Source organism: Lampetra planeri, chromosome 4 (genome assembly GCF_965212315.1).
Source record: "Lampetra planeri chromosome 4, kcLamPlan1.2.h2, whole genome shotgun sequence".
NCBI lineage: Eukaryota > Metazoa > Chordata > Hyperoartia > Petromyzontiformes > Petromyzontidae > Lampetra > Lampetra planeri.
The window spans coordinates 5,790,551-5,809,650 of NC_136110.1; the positions used below are offsets into that span (position 1 = coordinate 5,790,551).

General features: G+C 43.8%; 1 protein-coding gene across 5 annotated transcripts in view; it reads right to left on the reverse strand.

Annotated features, from left to right (window-relative positions):
- Positions 1-19,100, reverse strand: part of PLA2G4F (phospholipase A2 group IVF) — a 63,175-nt gene that overhangs the window by 28,218 nt on the left and 15,857 nt on the right. For 4 of the 5 annotated variants that reach the window (XR_013585128.1, XM_078593120.1, XM_078593119.1 and 1 more), the window contains 3 exons: positions 12,779-12,848; positions 6,327-6,463; positions 631-759 (listed from right to left, as the gene is read on the reverse strand). Coding sequence is in view for 4 of the 5 variants with exons in the window: in XM_078593120.1 (XP_078449246.1) it covers positions 631-759; positions 6,327-6,463; positions 12,779-12,848 (336 nt within the window). In the remaining variant the exon portion in view is untranslated. Of the gene's footprint in view, positions 1-630; positions 760-6,326; positions 6,464-9,724; positions 9,852-12,778; positions 12,849-19,100 lie in introns of those variants that run through there. The other variant, XM_078593122.1, reaches the window with a different exon arrangement.

A 19,100-nucleotide genomic window follows, 5' to 3' on the forward strand; every position in this document is an offset into this window, starting at 1 on the left:
AAAGGTATTGTAGGAAGGTATAAAATATTATTGAGTAACAATTGCATTCGTAATGTCCAAACAAGGTGACCGATAGGAATAAATAGAGATGCAATATTGTTCCATGCACACAGTGTTGTCATCATCATTATTTTTCTACTGCTAGATGAAAGGCTTATGATGCCACAATCAATAATCGCTCCTACGTATCAACATATACCATCGCTCCCGTTCTGCAGCTGTCATCCTCCGTGGCCAATCAACCCTTCCAGCAATGAGTCCTGACCAAGCCCACTTGCCTTAACAGTCATCCAACCATACGTATCTAATTTGTGTTTGCTCTGCTATCCACATGCTCCTCTTTCCATCTCGGTTTAACTCGTGGCATGCATCTCTCTATGCTGCTTGGTCAATGTCCATGCTTCTGATCCGTGTCATAGAAGGTGATATACACCGATTAAAAAAAAACCTTTTATAGTCACACATTGGTATGTGTGACACATTGGTATGTGTCATAGAGATGGAAGAGAAGACCAAATACACTCTAAAGGGGCTCCAGAGGTCCTTCATGAACACTGCGACCGCTTCTGTCAGGAGTGGCCTTGGGCAAACAACTGCTGTGATGCACCTTTACCTGTTCACAATGCTCACCTTCTTGTCAAGAATGTAGTTTTTGTGGATTTTCTCTCCAACTTTCAAACTTTCGACATCCACCAGCACTTTTGAGATGATGTCATCCTTCATCATGTCAGCATCGTACATAGTGAGCTCCAGCACGTTCTACGGTGGTGGAGGAGGCGATGACGTCACTTTATTCAGACATTGTGCCAGCCCTGCCTGGTTAAGGCTAACAACACGTGCAGCACTTCAATTTTCGACATACACAGCAATCTATTTATATGGATAATTTTCAAGGAAAATAAACCTCCGAATTACTCCCACTAATCTCAACACTCATTAAATTGTTTAACTCTCGCCTCTAAGATATGGATGTCTCTTTTTTAACCATCTTCAATCACCCGTTGAGTCAAAAGGAAGAGGTCATTAGAAATTCCAGAAATGGCCATACGTTGTGCAGAAGACACAGTTAGGACATGTTACATTCGAGAATGCCAGGATTACATAAAAAAAGCATTTCATACAAAGCCATTATTCTTAAGGATAACTTCATACAAATTTAGATACAACAATTATCAAAAGCAGCGCTAAAAGATCTAGAAGTACCAATATGGCTATCATCAATAAATAATTTGCAACCTTAACAAGTGCTGTTTCCGTACTATGCATCGCTCTAAAGCCCGACTGAAATGTCTCTAACAGCTGATATTTTACCTGCTGAGCCACCACATGCTCAACAATTTTCGACAAAAAGGTAAATAGAGAATATTGGTCGATAAATTGCGAGACTTTCAGGGTTCAGATTTTGTTTCTTTAGTTATGGAATAATGGTTGACAATTTAAAAGAACGAGGTACCGCACCGGTGCAAAGTGATCCACTCATTATAGACACGACCAGGGGACGATTACATGAACAACTGATACCACCAAGTAAAGCTTAAACGGCTGCTACCATTGCACCTCCGGTTAGCATGGTTGGCTACGTACGGTGCTAAAGAAGTTCAACATAAATACATAGACTCACACAGTGGCCCATTTCTTTAGAACGGCTTTTTGTATTTAGTTTGTTGTCCTTCCCCTGCACCTCTGATTAGCACTGTTGGCTACGTACGGTGCGAAAGAAGTGCATCCTGGATACATGCAGACAAGGCCGCATCAAAATAGGTAATAACCAAAGCAGTAAAACTAAATAACGATGCTTAAATATGTAGAGAAACTGAGTCAACCATACCTGTCAACCCCGTATCAGTGCCTACCTTATTACAGACCAATTCAGACCTCATTGGTCACCCCGTGCCCTTATATATATCTCAACGTTCATCCTACCAAGTCCCATCACGAGGGAGAAACACAAATATAATTTTATTTTGCCCGTATTGAAACGGCTGTACGCCGTATGGACCTGAAAACTAAATTTCCCTGCGCAAGAAAACGGGGTAAACCGTATGGGTAGATAGGTATGGTCAATTAATAATTATATAAAAGGATGAAACGATTTAAAAGGATTTAATACGTTTAAAAGATAGATTGTAAGATAAAATATATTGTTCGCGGCAGCACAGTGCGCCAGGCATGTCAACCAGTTCCCCAACACAACAGAGTACACATCCACACAAAGACACATACAGATCGCCAACCCTCGTTAAGCTCAAGTCAATGAATTCATCGTTAAGTTCACCAACTGCACCGTGTTGCTACTCCCCCCCACCCCACCATTACATTACGCAGCTCAAAACACAACAACTATCAATCTTGCAAATGACTTGTATGATCGGAGGAAAGGAGTAACATGACTGGACAGTTTCGAACGGAGGCAAATCAACACTCTAAAAGATTTCACCACCTAAATGCGTTAATATCTCCCTTTAAAGCAGTGGTTCTTAACCTTTACTGGAGCCTTGCGCCCCAATTTGGTTCTCAATCTTAAATTTATTTATTAATAAATACATCGGGTTTGATGAAACAAAGTAGTTACACTAACGTGCCCGTGCTTAATCTGTCTTTCGATGATTTATTCACCTTCTAAAAACTATCTGGCCATGTCTCGCACCCCCAGAAAGGGCATCTCGCACCAACCAGGGGGTGGGTGCACCCCAGGTTAAAAAGAACCACTGCTTTAAAGGAACACACACTCGTGAATGCACATACGCTTTCTGCACATTTCGTTACTGGATTCTGGATTTTTTTTTAAAGCAGCATCTGGTTAAAATTCTGGCAAATAACGCTGCTGAATGTCAAGTAGGATGTGAAGCCAACGTGGCAGGTAATGCATGGCCCATCTGTATGGAAAACAAAACTTGTAATTATTGCCACTTAGTGGAGCTATTTGTCAGATGATAAGCTCAAGGAGATAAGCTGATAACCGTGTCACCGTAGGTGCCTGATGTTTTTTTTAAAATTGGGTTTTGGAGACGCAAGGCGCATTCTAAATGTCGTTCGGTACCAATCTATGTGACCACACTGCAAAACAATGTTATCACCACTTTCGGGGAAAAAAATAAATAGTAAATACAATGTTGGCATTGTTGACAGCTGTTGATTGAATGTTAAATCACACGACATTGGTAAACGTGTAAGGCGTAAAAACAGGGCAGATGGCGCAGGCTTTACATGATGCAACACTGCAAGTCTGAGTGCAAATATAACGCTGCATTCACAACAATGAAGGCGTTATGGCAATGAATGCCTTCAAATTTCTGCATTGAAGTTTGCCTCAACCACTAAACCCACTTGTTGCCGTCGTCGTCGAATACCTCCATCCCTCATTTCCCTCCATTCCTTCAGTTAGTTCTTGTCCAGCAGTGGTCTATGAATTATACTGGTAGGAACCGCCAGGTGACACCAGCCCACAGGGGATTATTGTGTCCGTCGTGCAGCGAGGGGCTGGGTGGGGAGGGAGGGGCTGGGTGGGGGGTGGGAGGGGTTGGGTGGGAGGGGCTGGGTGGGGGGTGGGAGGGGGTGGAAGGGGCTGGGTGGGGAGCTGCTGGGTGGGGACGGTGGGGAGTGGCTGGGTGGGGAGGGTGGGAGGGGCTGGGTGGGGAGGGGCTGAGTGGGGACGGTGGGGAGGGGCTGGGTGGAGAGGGCGAGGCTGGGCTGGGAGGGGCTGGTCACCCCGTGGTGCCCTTTTAAAACTCAACGTTCAACCTACTCACGCCGGCTTGAGCCCGCCCTCACAGTCGGCCATATTTGCGGAATACACCACGCCGCCGTTGACCCTGGCCATTAACCGAGCAACCCAACGTTCCTACCAGCTCCCTCCGCAGGAATGTGTTTATATGAGCTCATCTCAATACCGGCCTCAACTTTTTTTGCCTTCTCTCAGTCTCTACGCCGCGTCGATTGTTGTTCGTCTGTTGTTCTGGAGATCGCATCGTGCCCATACCCACTTGATTTATTTTGATTTAACAGCAGCATTGGTGACCCCTGTTCTCTTCCCTTTATTATTCATTCCTTACCCTATCTCTTTGACTTACTCCTAATGTAGACTTAACTTTCGTGACTGCAGGAATTCATTTTCTTGGTTCTTTCGGTAAAGTCACATAGATAGAGAACAAAAAATCTAAATTAAAAGCAAAAACCCACGACGTTTTGATCGCAACGCTTTTAATTTAGATTTTTAGTTTTCTATCTACGTGACTTTACCGAAAGAACCAAGACTATATTACTCCTAATGTAATTATTTTCGTAGGTCGTTGGCAAATTGTGCAGCCTAACGACCGTATGTGCCATCCGTAACCTAAAACTGCCTAAATGTGCATTGCCGTGCGATATGCACTTTGCACACCGTCGCTTATTTGAACAGCTACTGGGGAAGAGAGATCTGCTGACCTAGGAATTGTCCACCAATAGCAGTGTCATCTCCGGCGTTATTTTTGTTCTTGAAATTAGTGATGAAAATATTCTGCAATTAATTAAAGTGCGTTTTATCTCAATCAACGATGACCGAGTGGACGGAATTCGTCAAGCGTGACGATGACTGCAACTACCCACAAAGGCGTGACTGACGATATTAAATTAGCACATCTAAATAAAGATGAAGATGATTTAGTTGTGCAATTAGACTGAAGTTCATTGAGGAAAGACAACATTCGTAACTGGGCGATACATGTATATACTGTAAAGGGATTTATTGAATATACAGATTCGCCTGACCTGAAAGTATTTGGGAGGGGTGTGAAATTGCACACCCATCACAACACTATTTATGGCTTCATTGTAGTTGCTTTAGTCAACTGAACCAAAATAACGACATTTCAAACCGCAGACTAATACTTGATTGCAATGCCACATGTTGTCATCGAATAGACCAACAGCGATTCAAATATATTTATATTTTAATGCTACGTTGACACTCCATGTACTCAGCCTTTCTCATGCTTAACCTCCTCTACCTGGCATCCTCCATAAATATGGCAGTGGTGATTGAAACGTTGTTTTCAAACCAAGTTTAACTGCTATTACAGCAACTTAACAGGAATCGTAATGATACAGCAAGCGTGCTGTGACGGTTCCACCTGAAGACGGAAGCTTGTGTTGCCTCCGAAACGTCGTGATTTTTATTTAACTTTTATTAATTTGAATTAAAAACATTATTTTTTACCTACGTGACTTTACTGAAAAAACCTAAGAGTATGAATCCTTGCAGTCACGAAAGCGTCAAATCTAGAAGGAATCGTAATGGTTTTGTAATTATTTGTGGAGTGTGTATTTTTACCATAATCACTGCCGGGTGAAGTAAAAATCATGGCATGCCGCATCTTCACTTTTGCGTTCACCCCATTACGTCACGAGCTGGCCTGGGTGGTGGGCCAAGCTCTGAGAGTGCGTGAGGTTTGGTTTTCATTGCAGAGATCCGAGAGCCCCATGATGTGGAGTTAAACAGCAACGTTATGACTATGCAGGTGTCCGCGGTGATGCCGTACAGATCTCCGATGATGCGATGCGTCTTTGGTTTGCACCGTGCGTCATTCGGCATGATCTCCGATGTTTGGCTCCACATTCTGGAAGCTTTTTTCAGGAACGGAATGGAGGGGCTAACTCTTATTCAGTTCAGGAGAGACCGGCTAACTTAATTCAGTTCCTGAAGAAGCGCCCAACGCGTGGAACGAAAAAACGTCTGACGTCATGCAAAACAACACGCGGTACAAACCCCAAAAACGCACAGACTGAGAGCTAACCAGAAATGAGGGGCTGCCTCTGAGAACAAGCCGCAGTGAGGACAGGTCTCACGGGCCCGGCCTGGTGCGAACATCGTGCCGGGTGGGGTTAGGGGGACAGGGTCAAAAGCCAGATCTGGAATTGGAGTTGCTGATGGATGAAGGGGGCGAATTTTGAGGCGGACACCAAACTTATGATGGATGGGTGAGAATACAGGAGTGATGAAATGTCGAAAAGCACATGACTTTGGCAATTTGGCTCACCACTGGTCACGACAACAAAGCATCAATGCATAGTAAAATGTGGTCAATAAAACGCGAGCTTCACACGTGTGCAAACCTTGTCCACACGGGTGACGTTTTAACAACCATATATTTCATGCAAATAACAAAACAAGTTCGTGAATCAAGGGAGGACAGTGTAGGGGACATGACGATTGCCAGTACTACAGATTTCCCCCCCCCCCCCCCACCAATGAGATGTGAAACTTGTGATAACAATGGAACAGGAGACTGTGAGCAAACGGATCTTGGTGAAGTAGAATGAGCTGTATCGTGTCCGCCCCAACTCACCGTAAGTGCCGTGTGGACCTGAAAGAAGAACGTCTCATCCCATTGTGGATTGCTCGAGTTGTTGATAATTTTGGTGGAAACCGGCTTGGCAGACGCGGTGGGAAGATTCAGCTGCACGTAGCAGTCGGGTTTGCTGACTGCAGCCGCATCCCAAAAACAAAACACGCAGATATCGTTATTAATGATCTGCTGAGTGGACCATTACATTGCAGGATCGTGAGAGGTTGTGGAGACTTTAGGGTGACCTTCATTGGGCAGTGGATTGACGATGACGATTAATAAACATCATGAAGAAGTACATCTTCCAAAACACACACCACAAATACATAGATACGACCTAAAAAGTAACACCATCTGTCTGCAAGCTGCATGCTAATTAAAGGGACATACTGTATTAGGACTTCAGAGTCCAGCAGCGGTAGCGTGATTAGTGAGCAGCGGTAGCGTGATTAGTGGGCAGCGCTATCAAACTCGTGTTCCGAGTTTTATTCCTTGCCATGGCTGACATCAGTGACGAGTGATATCAGAACAAATACTGCCCGCCAATCCACATTGACAAATGTGGTGAAATATGGTCAAAACCCCATGTCTGGAAGAAAATCATTTCTAAACAGTAGCGTGTAGAAAATGCTTTTGCACGCGTCACGGTGGGTACTGCAAGATCCGACTATATCCCTCCAGCGCTCGTTGAGCTGCATTGGCTTTCGGTTGCCGAACGAACACATTATAAGTCCACACTCATTACACCCAAAGGGCTTGCCACAATTGTGAACCACAATTGTGAACCACAATACCTTTCTGATCTCGTCAAGGAGCATAAACCATCACACAAACTCCGGTCATCTTCACAGCAGCTTTTGGCTAGCCATCGAACAAAGACAGTTACCACATCATGTGCTTGCAGATGCACTTCTGCGGCCATCTGGAACGCCCTTCCTTCCGATATTAGGAAGCCACTGGAGCTATGCACTTTTAAATATAGATTGAAAACGAATTTCTATTGTACTGCTTTTTGTGTTTAGTTTCTTGTCCTTTCCCGTACCTCCGATTAGCACGGACGTATGGTGCAAAGGAAGTGCAACATACTGTACATACATTAATAACTTGGGTTTTCTATAGTTCCTGAGTACAGGCCCGAAATGTCAAGAGGCTAGCAAGAAGCAACGTGGTGTGGGAAGGTCTTCATCGGTGGATTGAGAATGACTTCAATTGTTTTTTTTTCGAATTTCAACAGAACATTAAACCAACGTGCCAAAACACGGTCTATTGCAACAGAAGTAAAACTATAATGGGCATGAGTTGCTCATCAAGTAGCGCACTGTATACCAGAGCTGCCATATTGCTTGAAATCCTTCACCACCGACTGCAGTGCCTCCACTCTCACGAATGCCTCGTTGATTGAAGAGCCGTGTTTTTAAGGTAAATTTTTAACCAATGACAACTTCGTTACTAGGCAACGCTGCTCTTGATCGGACACCACATCAGCCTTTCTCAACGTAAGGTAGAATTAAAATAAGGCAACCTGCTAAGTTATCCCAATTAGATTGTAAGATTATTTTCAAACGCCTCCCCATTATCATCATCAGCGATGATCGGTACAATCCTGAACTTGTTCAAAGTCTTCCCAAATCACCACCATCCGTAAAATTATAAAATAGCACGGATCCAAATGTGTAATTATCTAAAACAAATGATGAGCACATTGTGTTTTCTAAATGTTTTTTCCCGTGAGTTTACACTAACATAAGTCTAGGCAAAAACATTTAAAATAATTTTTAATTAATTATTTCTATACTCTGTGTACTATTGCTTAACCCTATAAATAATACTCATTTAGGAGATATTTTTCAATCAACAACTGGTTGAAGGCCTTCCCACACACCATGCTTGTCATGGTGATTTAATGACCACACTTTATAACACTGGTAAGTGGTGAAGGTAGTAGAGTGGCAGGAGACCCAGTAAACATGGAACGTTGGGCCAGTGTTGGATCTCGCCATGGAGATCCCAACCATATCATAATGTTGGCCCAACATTGCACATTTGCTGGATGATTGCGTGGGGGGCAGGCGGCAGGAGCAGCTAATAAACTTAACTCTGGTCACCGGATTAATATAAAAGTGTGCCAACCACACTCCAACTGCTTACAGCGCTAACCACACTGCAACCTCCGCTTAGCACGGCTGGCTACGTACGGTGGGAAAGAAGTTCAACGTAAATACACGATTCGTCTTCAAATTGTAAACGCCACGAAACCTACTTTGCAATTTTTATCTAACGAGTGAATAACCATGCAAAGTCGAGGCAATAGTGCAACTATTTTTTTAACGGTACTTTACATTCTATGTCTTAATGTTGCTTAATACTGCGTGCAAATAAGTTGGGAACATCTAAATAAGATTCAAGGTTCATAAGTACAAGAAACCCATAAGAATTAAACCTGTGCACGATTCATGATTACAGACGTCACGTCCGACTGAAAACAAACAGAAAATATATTAGGACTAACGCCACTAACCAAACCAAAGTTTATTTCAACACGGGTTTTGCAATACCGTATTACTAATAAGCCAAAAATGTGTGTCCCGCGCGTGACGTCACTCCACATGACCCCCCCCCTCATAAATCATGAGCGGATGACGTCACTCCACATAGAGCTCCCCCCCCCCTCACCAATAATCATGAGCTGATGACGTCACTCATGTGGCCCCCACCCCCTCATTAATAATCATTAGCCGGTCATTATTTTCAATTGAATATTTCAGATTAACTGCAATACACCCGTCCTTGGACGGGCTATAGGCGAGTTGATTTGAAGCTTTCGTGACTGCAGGAATCCACACTCTCTGATTCTTTCGGTAAAGTCACGTGGGTAGAAAAATTCATGAAATAAAAGAAAGCACGACGTTTCGGTCGCAACACAAGCATCCGTCTTCAGGACTTTTATTTTATAAATTTTTCTATCTACGTGACTTTACTGAAAAAACCAGAAAGTATAGGCTTGTTCTCCAGAATATCTAAATATAAGGACGCACTCCCCCGCCACCTAATACAGTACTTTAAAGTAAAAAAGTTGGACGTTTGTCTTATAATCTAGAGAATACATTTGTAATAAGAGCCATGTATGGCTCACGTGGTGATCGGCTTGCCGGTCCCGCTTTGTAGCCAATGAGGGGAGAGCCAGGGAGCATGGCCTCGGCGTGATCACGGCATGTTAGCTAAGGTGATTGGCCTGGCCGATCAGGGCCTCAGCTAATGGGAAGCCGGATCAGAGGCGTGGTCCCGGGATTGACGGGGAACCATCTGGAACGGTCAACGCTGACTACGGAGGATTGGCTTAGGGGTACCACGTGACCCAGGGATTAAGAGGAGGAGAGACAGAGGAGTCGGGAGCAGACCTGGGAACGAAGAAAGCAGGAGTCACGCGCGTACGGGGCTCCGGGTGCCACGTGCGCGGTGGGGACTTAGCTGGGAGTCTGCCCGCTTTCCGTTGTCTGTCAGCAACGGGGAGTGTGTGTGTAACTGTGGAAGTGGAAAAATAAAAGGACTGATTCCAGAAGCCGTCTCGAAAAGGTTTATTACACATTTGCCTCTGGAAGACGTGTTTTAATCTAGTCGTTCAGAATATGGTTCTCCGTAGCAACACATGACCACCCAGAGGGCAAAAGGCACCACCAGATGTTCATAATCATCTTCCACAAGACATCTATTCCCATTTTGATGCAGCACGTTCACAATCATCTTCTGGAAGGTGGCAGTCCACGGTACCAAATCTCCAAATTATAAAACGAACTTTTGGTTTCCAAAATGACGCCAAAGTTTGCGAGTTTTAATTTCTGGAGTGTCTTATAATTCGGATAAATAAAGTGTATACAGTAATGCCATGCCATGGATCTCAAAAGCTGGGCTTGATCTTTGGATGCAAGTTCAAACGGGGTCGAATAACTGCCTGCAGCTATATTGGGGCACATGTTACCCTCCCTCCACCACGCAATTACAAGAAGCAGTTTTTCCACTTTCATTCTGAAATAGACCTCGGCATGGGTTAAATTCGACCTTGCTTTGTAACGACATTAATACTGGTAGGAACCTCCTGGTTACACCAGCCCACAGGGGATTATTGTGTCCGTCCGTCCTGCAGGGAGGGGCTGGGTGGGGAGGGGCTGGGTGGGGAGGGGAGAGCCTGGGTGGGGCTGGGTAGGGAGGGGCTGGTCACCCCCGTGGTGCCCTTATAAAACTCAACGTTTAACCTACTCACGCCGGCTTGTGCCCGCCCTCACAGTCGGGCATATTTGCGGAATACACCACGCCGCCGTTGACCCTGGCCATTGACCGAGCAACCCAACGTTCCTACCAGCTCCCTCCGCAGGAATGTGTTTATAGAGTGGAGAACTCTTAATTGTGAATTTGCTTGACTGTTTGTACATAGAACTTCTTTCGCACCGTACGTACCCAACCGTGCTAAATTGGAGGTACGGGGGGGGTGAAGTATGGACAGGTGTGCGGAATGAACGCCAAGGGGCTAAAACAAGAGACGATGTCTTCTTGGTTCTTTCGGTAAAGTCACGTAGAAGGGAAGTAATAAAATAATAAAAATAAAACATAATAAAACAATTCTCACGACGTTTCGGCCACAACGCAAGCAGCCATCCTCAGGTGAAAACCAGGTCTGTCGAGGCGACAGCGTCATTCAGAAACGTCGTGAGAATTTGTTTATTATGTTTTATTTTTATTATTTTATTACTTCCCTTCTACGTGACTTTACCAAAAGAACCAAGAAGATGAATCCCTGCAGTCACGAAAGCTTTAAATCGAAAGGAGACGATGTCTTTTGGAAGACGATTCAGAATGACTGGTGGCTAAATGATTGAGATTTATGCAAAAAATATCAGTTTTACGACGAATGTACCTTTTAAAAACACACGTTTGGGATTAATACACCTCTGGAAAGCCAGCTGGGGATATATTAATACTTATTACAACACGTCGGGGAACATTAAGCCTCTTAAAGCTACGATTACATAATAGTAGTTCGGATTATACATTGACATGTCCACACGACTCTCCTCTTTCCTCCATCGAACGTTACATCATCATACTTTGCCTACGGCATTTGTGGGGACATTTAAAATCAACCAGCAAAGCTTGGTTGTGCCCCAACTTGTTGTGTCAGTATTAATATTCCTAGCTCGCTACCCTTAGGTGTATTGATCACAAACGCGTGTGTGGTTATAAAACTGAAAACGTCCTCGCACGATTCCTGATCATCACAATCAGAATCATCTTTCAGCAGCAAATATGCTTTGAAGCTCACATTTGTTAAAGGAGTGTTGTACACAGTGCACAACGCAGCAGCATCACGCATTCCACCAGAACCGGCCCTAGACCTTTGGGGGCCCTAAGCAAAATTTGGTTGGAGGCCCCTTTGATGTATGATTTTTTTTTCACCCACTAGCTAGCAGTGACTCTAGGGGGCCCTCTGCTGGCCACGGGGCCCTTTGCAATTGCAAGGGTCGCTTAGTGGCTGGGCCGGCTCTGCATTCCACCTTGCATACATACACACGGTCGCGAAACGTGTTGTGGCATGAATATTATTACATTCATTATTATGCAGCAGGAACATCTATTATGGAAATCCTAACAAGGTGCAGGCCCTGAAATGACTTGCGCACGCTCCTGTTGGCAGAAGGGCCTCCATTAGCAGGCGCTCTAGAGATACTCTCCAGAGGGCATTCTGCCCTCTTCTTCCATGCTGGCTGGACACCTTGGAAGATGTTGGAGTACCCACATTTAACCCCACCACAAGCGGCCTGCCGATAAGACAGTGCTATACCGATGGACACTGCTCGGTGGTCAGAAGCGGGGGGGGAGGGATAAAAAAAATTAACCCATAAAAACAAAGTTTTTCACTCTAAATACTTTATATGCGTGGCATCGGGACGGCTAGAGTCCTCTCGTCCTCTGGCTTGAGATGGCTGCTACCTATGGGTCAGATGATTGTGTGCCAGCATTAACCAATTGGTAAATAAATATTTAATTGTTTTTCGCTAAACAGTGTACAATTTCGGGAAAAAATTTCACGGAAATTCATTGTCACGCACAACGAGTCTGTGTGCAAAATGTCAGCTCGATTGGATCACGGTAAGTGGGTTAAAAAACGACCGAAAGATTTGCACGGTCCTAAGTAAGCAAGCAAGCGAACTTAATATAAATGATTTAATAACGCACCTATAAAACGTTAAGAAATAACATTGACGATCACCTAACATGTTTGAATTGTGTTTTAACTATTTCTGTAAAAATGTGACGATGATTTAACAAATTCTCAAATTCAACAAGCTAGTCAATACAAATAAACAAAGAATGACTAAAGCTATTGAGGTACAAAATATAATACATATCTGAAGTACAATTTAAACTGGATTTGAAATGTAAAAATGGGTTTTACTTACATATGTCATTTCCATGTATGTTCACAGCTTTGATCACTCGTACAGACAGTTTTCTGTAAGGATAATATTCCTGCGTTGAAACAACAAGAACATTACTTGATCATTATTCAATTTAAAAATCACATCCCACCTCTGCGGTAATTTTACTTGCAATCATTCCAAATTGTACCATATCAACACTTTGCTTTACGCCAATTCTTTCTAATTACTGCTACATTTACCAACACAACAACTAGAAAATACGCTAATACTTTTACACACTGCACATTTTTCAAGTCGTGCATTTCTTTTTAAATTCAAAGTCATACATTGCTGTGGTTTTTTTTGGGTTCTATTCCTGTAATTTATGCCAGATGTGCTATCGGTGTAGCGCTATGAGACAAAGTATTTGTCTGCAAATCTTTCACGGCAGTTTGCTGCTGCGCAAAAGCATTCTCTCAAGCGGCTTTTCATCGTTTGTACGGTAGGGGGCACACTTTCGAACACACTCCGCTATTGTTTTGAATTTTCAAAGTTGGAATTTTGCTACATTCAGTGCAAAAGCAACTTTAATTATAGTTGTGTATGCTGTCAATATTGACCAGGCTGAGAAAAACAACTTGATACAATTGAGGGCACCGTTTAATCTCGGATGGCTGCCTACGTGCCAACCTAGTGTCCCGGCAATGCAGACTCATCACTCTGACTTGCAACCCACCCAGGCACCACGAACAAAGATTCGTGTTTATTCCACGTCCGTGATAACCCTAGCAACATTTGATCCGCGTACTTGAGCTGTTAAACACTCCTTGGAGGTTATCATATTAAAATGTGCTCGCTGCTTATTAAAACCATTAAATACCATCAATTACAGCTACAAGCAAAGCCGACACGAACTAGTTTCGAAGCTTTCGTGACTGCAGGAATTACTCTTTGGTTCTTTCGGTAAAGTCACGTGGAAAATAAAATCAAATAATAATAGAATACGACGTTTCGGTTGCAACACAAGCAACCATCATCAGGTAAGAATTAATGATAAAAACACACACGGAAACAACACGGGCAGACACACGTGCAGAGAGAGACACACCGAGCACGACAAACACCAAGGAAACACAGACACGGAAACAACATAGGCAGACAACATTCATAGAGAGACACACCGAGCGTGACACACACCAAGATAAAACACAGACACGGCAACAACATAGGCAGACACACATGCAGAGAGAGACACACACAAAGACACACACAAAGACAAACAGAAGGCTGTTCATTTTCTACGTGACTTTACCGAAAGAACCAAAGAGTAAAGATGGCACTAGACTGAGTTATAAACAGTCATGGTGCAATTTGATCAAGTATGAGCTAAAAGCCTGCCAATTATCACGATACTTCTGAGGCATAAAAAACATCATGTAGTGCTGCTTCTGTGGAATCTTGCTGCAATTTTAGAGTTGTTATCCCAATACTGCAAGCAGTTAAGTGGGGATGTTTTCATCTTTGTTACACAATGAATTACCAAGCACCAAAGCACATGCTCAAAGAAAAAAAATCATCATTTAGTTCTTGGCTAAATAAATAAATGCATCAATAGATAGACCTCTATTCCATATTTCCACAGAAGCACATTTTGGTCGATTGCTTTATTGGAATTCCAAACAAGTTTTCAATCAGTGCGTATTGTAGCTACGACATCTAGGTCACAAACAAGGACACTGGCAAAGAGAAACGAAACAACAAGTGAACATTGCACAAAGAATCGTTGAAAGACGGTGCTCCGAATGACACTGAAGACAAACAACTAGGGGACACGTGAATCAAGTAACCAATGCAAATTAGACGTAACTTGGACCGTTGAGAAAAGTAAGTGTGCTTCGGGAGAAAACATTGCTGGATGGAATGATAGCTAGCGGACAAGACCAGTGACGGAATAACAGCCAACAGCAGAACATTGCGTAGAGGGCAACCACCACAGAGATGGAGCAAAGATATCATCATCCAGCAGTTGGGTAGACAATGGTTAAAAATAATATATGAACCTCTCCGATTACACATTATAGTGCACAACTGTGAGGCAGTGTGGCCCATAACCCCATGATGTGCTCGGGCATTAAAGTGTGAAGGTAGTGTCAGCTGTAACAGCAACGTGCAGCACACGGAGTGGTGACGAGACAGTCGGCTGCACTGTCTGGGTGCTCAAACGGCTCTGAAACGCTTCTCTTCTGCCAAGCCACTCGGCAATGCCTCTCGCAAACAAGAAATACGAGCTGCCGAATGAATGCACGTGGCGCCGCGCCAGCCTACTCTCTCCTCTGCCACGTCCGATGACATGTGCCGCTAATTCAAATGTAGCCACACTTCTTTCCCCTTTGACACAATTTTCTATTTCTGCCGATCACCATCAGGTTAACCCCTAACATTATGACTGTTAAGCTGTGAAAGATGGTCGAGCAGACCATGATTCAGCAACTACACTTGTAGCTAAAATAGCCATAGAGACAATAACCATCTCCACGTGGTCTCCCTGTGCGTGCTAGTTCGCTGACAATGTCATCAAGATGACCGAATGCACAAAAATGGCCTCCTGGCCTGAAACGCATGAAAGTCCAAAAATGTCAAGCAAAGGTCCATACCAGGACCAACCAACCAAGATGTCAACTGCACGTTGAAGGCACATCCAGATCAAAATGTGGGGTCTTGTAAAAAAAAACTTAGAATGTAGACGATCAATAGTTTTGCCCTCCAAGAAACCCACCTACCTGAACCCAACCCATGCCAGATGAATATCCACGGATTCCAAATGGTAACCTGCAAATACCATATGAAACACAGCATGGACACATGCGTCCAAGCCAATCTAAGTACACAAGCTGAAGAAATCCTGCCCACAGGCAGTTCACTGTTGTCCATCACAATTCGAGTGGGCAAGCTGACCATTGTGAACGTCTACAAGCCTCCAACTGCATCGTGGCTAACCACTGTCCTACCAGCGGCTAACCACCCAGCGATCTGCATGAGCGATTTCAACATCCACCACCGTATGAGGGGCTACCAAAAAGAAGACCGAGCAGGTGAACGCCTCAAAGACTGGGTGGTAGCCTCTGACACCCACCTCGTCCTCAATGCCAAATGCCCGGGCACATTCTTCTTAGCCCGCTGGAGGAATAAATTGCTCACCGGACCTCTGCTTCATGAAAAGTGATAACAAAGGATGGCTGCTCACCTGATCCCAGAAGGTTCTTAAGAACTTCCCCCACTCACAACACAGGGCCAGCATCGTACTTGTAGGGATCAAAGCGCCGATAGTCGCTTCAGTGCCAAAACCAAGATGGAAGTTCTGAAAGGCCTCATGGCCCACCTTTGCAAGCATTGGCGGAGCGACAATCCAGAGAATACCACTTTCTCAAAAATATGGCCATTTTGCTGAAAGTGATAGCCACCAGAAACATCCTGTGCAGCTACAGAAAATAAAATGTGCCTTGCAGGACCTGTCAGAACTACCGCATGCACTGATTCAAGACAAATTCGCACATGGTGAGAAACCATGGAAAACCTGGAATTCTCACACTCCAGCAGGAAACCTGCGAATCTCTACTGCTGGCTTGGTGCCACCTCACCGCCCCCGCTTTAGGTGCCACGGGTCAGGGCCGACGCCATTGCGGGTTGCCTCCTAGCCAATTCAAAGATCCAACTACTCCCAAAAACAAACGTAGAGTGAAAAAGCACAGCTACAACACTCCACAGTGCGTGCAACAGGGACCCACATGTACTCTGCTGCAGAATGTTGCTTTGCCTCATGGTCTTGTAACCGCCACACGAATATCGTAGATGTACAGCTAAACTCCGCAACGAGGTCGGTATAAGGGATGCTTAAGTCCACTCCAACCAAGCAGCTGCCAGTGCTGTTCCAAATTATCCTACCTGCCATCTGCCACAACGCCACTGTGCAACGCGAGAAGGAAAAAAATGTAAATAAATTCAGGCCCTCCAATTCACGAAGACCTGAACAAAGGCATCACGAAAGTGCTTAAAATCACGCCGGCCATTCGGGGAAACAGAAGTCAATATTCATGCAGCTGGCACAACCGATTATTGACATGGATGGAAAATGTGGGATGCATGCAACGTCCATAACCAATGCCTCATCACTGACCCTGCCTTCAACCACCGTCGTCGAAGAGTGGACAGCACTGAATGGAATCCATAGAGGATACGGGGCAATGTGGCCACATGCTTCACAAGTGGAAGATGAGGGATGGCCCCAAATGTGCCTGTGGTCATGAGTCCCAGACTATGCAATACAGTAATCCCTCGCCACTTCGCAGTTCAAGTTTCGCGGCCTCAGTGCATCGTGGTTTTTCGAATGGATTTAATGGCCTCATTATACCTGTGCAGTAACACCATCATCATCATTCATCATCACATTCATCGAACTGCACAGGTCTGTCATCGTCGTCATTGTCATTGTCGTCATTACTGGAGTCAAGTCTCAAGATACTACTGTCATTGGTGAGTGTAGAACACCATAATACGTATCGTATGAGAGAGAGAGAGAATGTATAATATTAAGGTTAATAATTAAATAGATTTAAGTAAAATATATATATAAAGTATAAATATACATATTTTAAACATTCTGGTACCCACACACACACATATACGGAAATTCCTAGGGGGCCAATCCTACTTCGCGGATTTTCACCTATCGCGAGGGGTTCCGGTCCCCATTAACCGCGATAAACGAGGGATCACTGTATATCACATCAACCTGCCCACTCAGATCTGTTGCTGGAGGCAATTCATATATCCACTTCATATCTCAGGAGACCACTGATTGTATCACCAAACTATGCATCCCATTGTAAGCTTTTCTGTGATATGAAAGATAGCCATAATATATCATGAGGCCTCCTTTTTTCTGACAACAAAACTGAAACCTTTTTTGCAAGGAATCATGTCTGAATTAACCACAATACTTGTGGTCAGAATGCAAACAAAAAACATACTCTGATAATATATGCATTGTCCTTGAAACTGATTGGTCTACACCAGAGACAGCTTTATTTTGAGCCTAGTATCAAACGGTGTTCGACCAGAGGACGCCAAAAGGCGTACAGCTCAAACACAATGTACTATCAGAGTAATCAGTTTCAAGGACAATGCATATATCAGAGTATGTTTTTGGTTCGCATTCTGACCACAAGTATTGTGGTTAATGCAGACATGATTCCTCGTAAACATGTTTCAGTTTTGTTGCCAGAAAAAAGGGGAAAAACCTATTCTTATCACCATAATAATTTAATACAAATTTTACAAGGAGCAAAACGTCGGAGGTAAGGCCCAACACCATTCAGTACAAACTGAAAACACATCATAGCTGGACTGCAGAAAACATATCTGCTGAGACCCAATTGTCACACTGCATGACAACCCTTCCAGTGCACGTTTATTTTCAAAGCAGTTCAAATATCCCCAAGCGCAAAGAGTTTTTTGCAAAAAGCTACATGAAAGGCCAAAGCCAGGTCAGAGCAATTCGAGCTTTTGTACAGAACTTGTTGCAAATTCTGCGTTGCCTGATAACTCATGGTGTGCGTCTGCCTAAAACACATCAACGATTTTATTGAATAACATCCAACTCCCACACACTCCATCCCCATGAACAGATTATCGTGACCATCTTAGGGCCTGAAAGAAAGAAAAAAACGTCCCCCATCAATAACAAACGATTTTCCAGTTGCTTTTGCGGCAGTGCCTAAAACAGCGAGCTCAACCCACATTTCAAAAATGCACGTGGCAAGCTGCTTTTCACACTGCAGTTTGAAAAGGGGAAGTTTAAATCAAATCCAGAGCTGCACAAGAGGTCATGACCGTCATTTTAACAATTCTGCAAAACCTTTGGTCACCATGTGACAAACACGTTGACGTATCGCAGTTGTCTATAAGGAACATCTACTTAATATATACACAGTAGGCACGTGTTCCCGATGTTGGTTTTAAAACACCAACAATCTGAAAATCCAGCCTAGATACAAACTGCAATTTCAGATCTAAAAACATGTTTCCCAATACGAAAAATGTATGTCACTTCCACGACTTACTCTATTGTAAATCGGCCAAGTTGATCAAAGGGCTTCCCAAAACGTGGGAGATGACCCAGAGCAAAAAAGGACTAAGTGCATATATGCAGATGATTTTTTCTACGATAGCTAGCTACCCGTAGGCTTCCATACTACTGTCTACGTATTGGAATGCAAAACATATTCCACGTGAAGGTAAGCCAAGGGTCCAACGTAAACTTGGTATCTTTATTTGCAGTCTCTAACTCGCAAACACACACTAC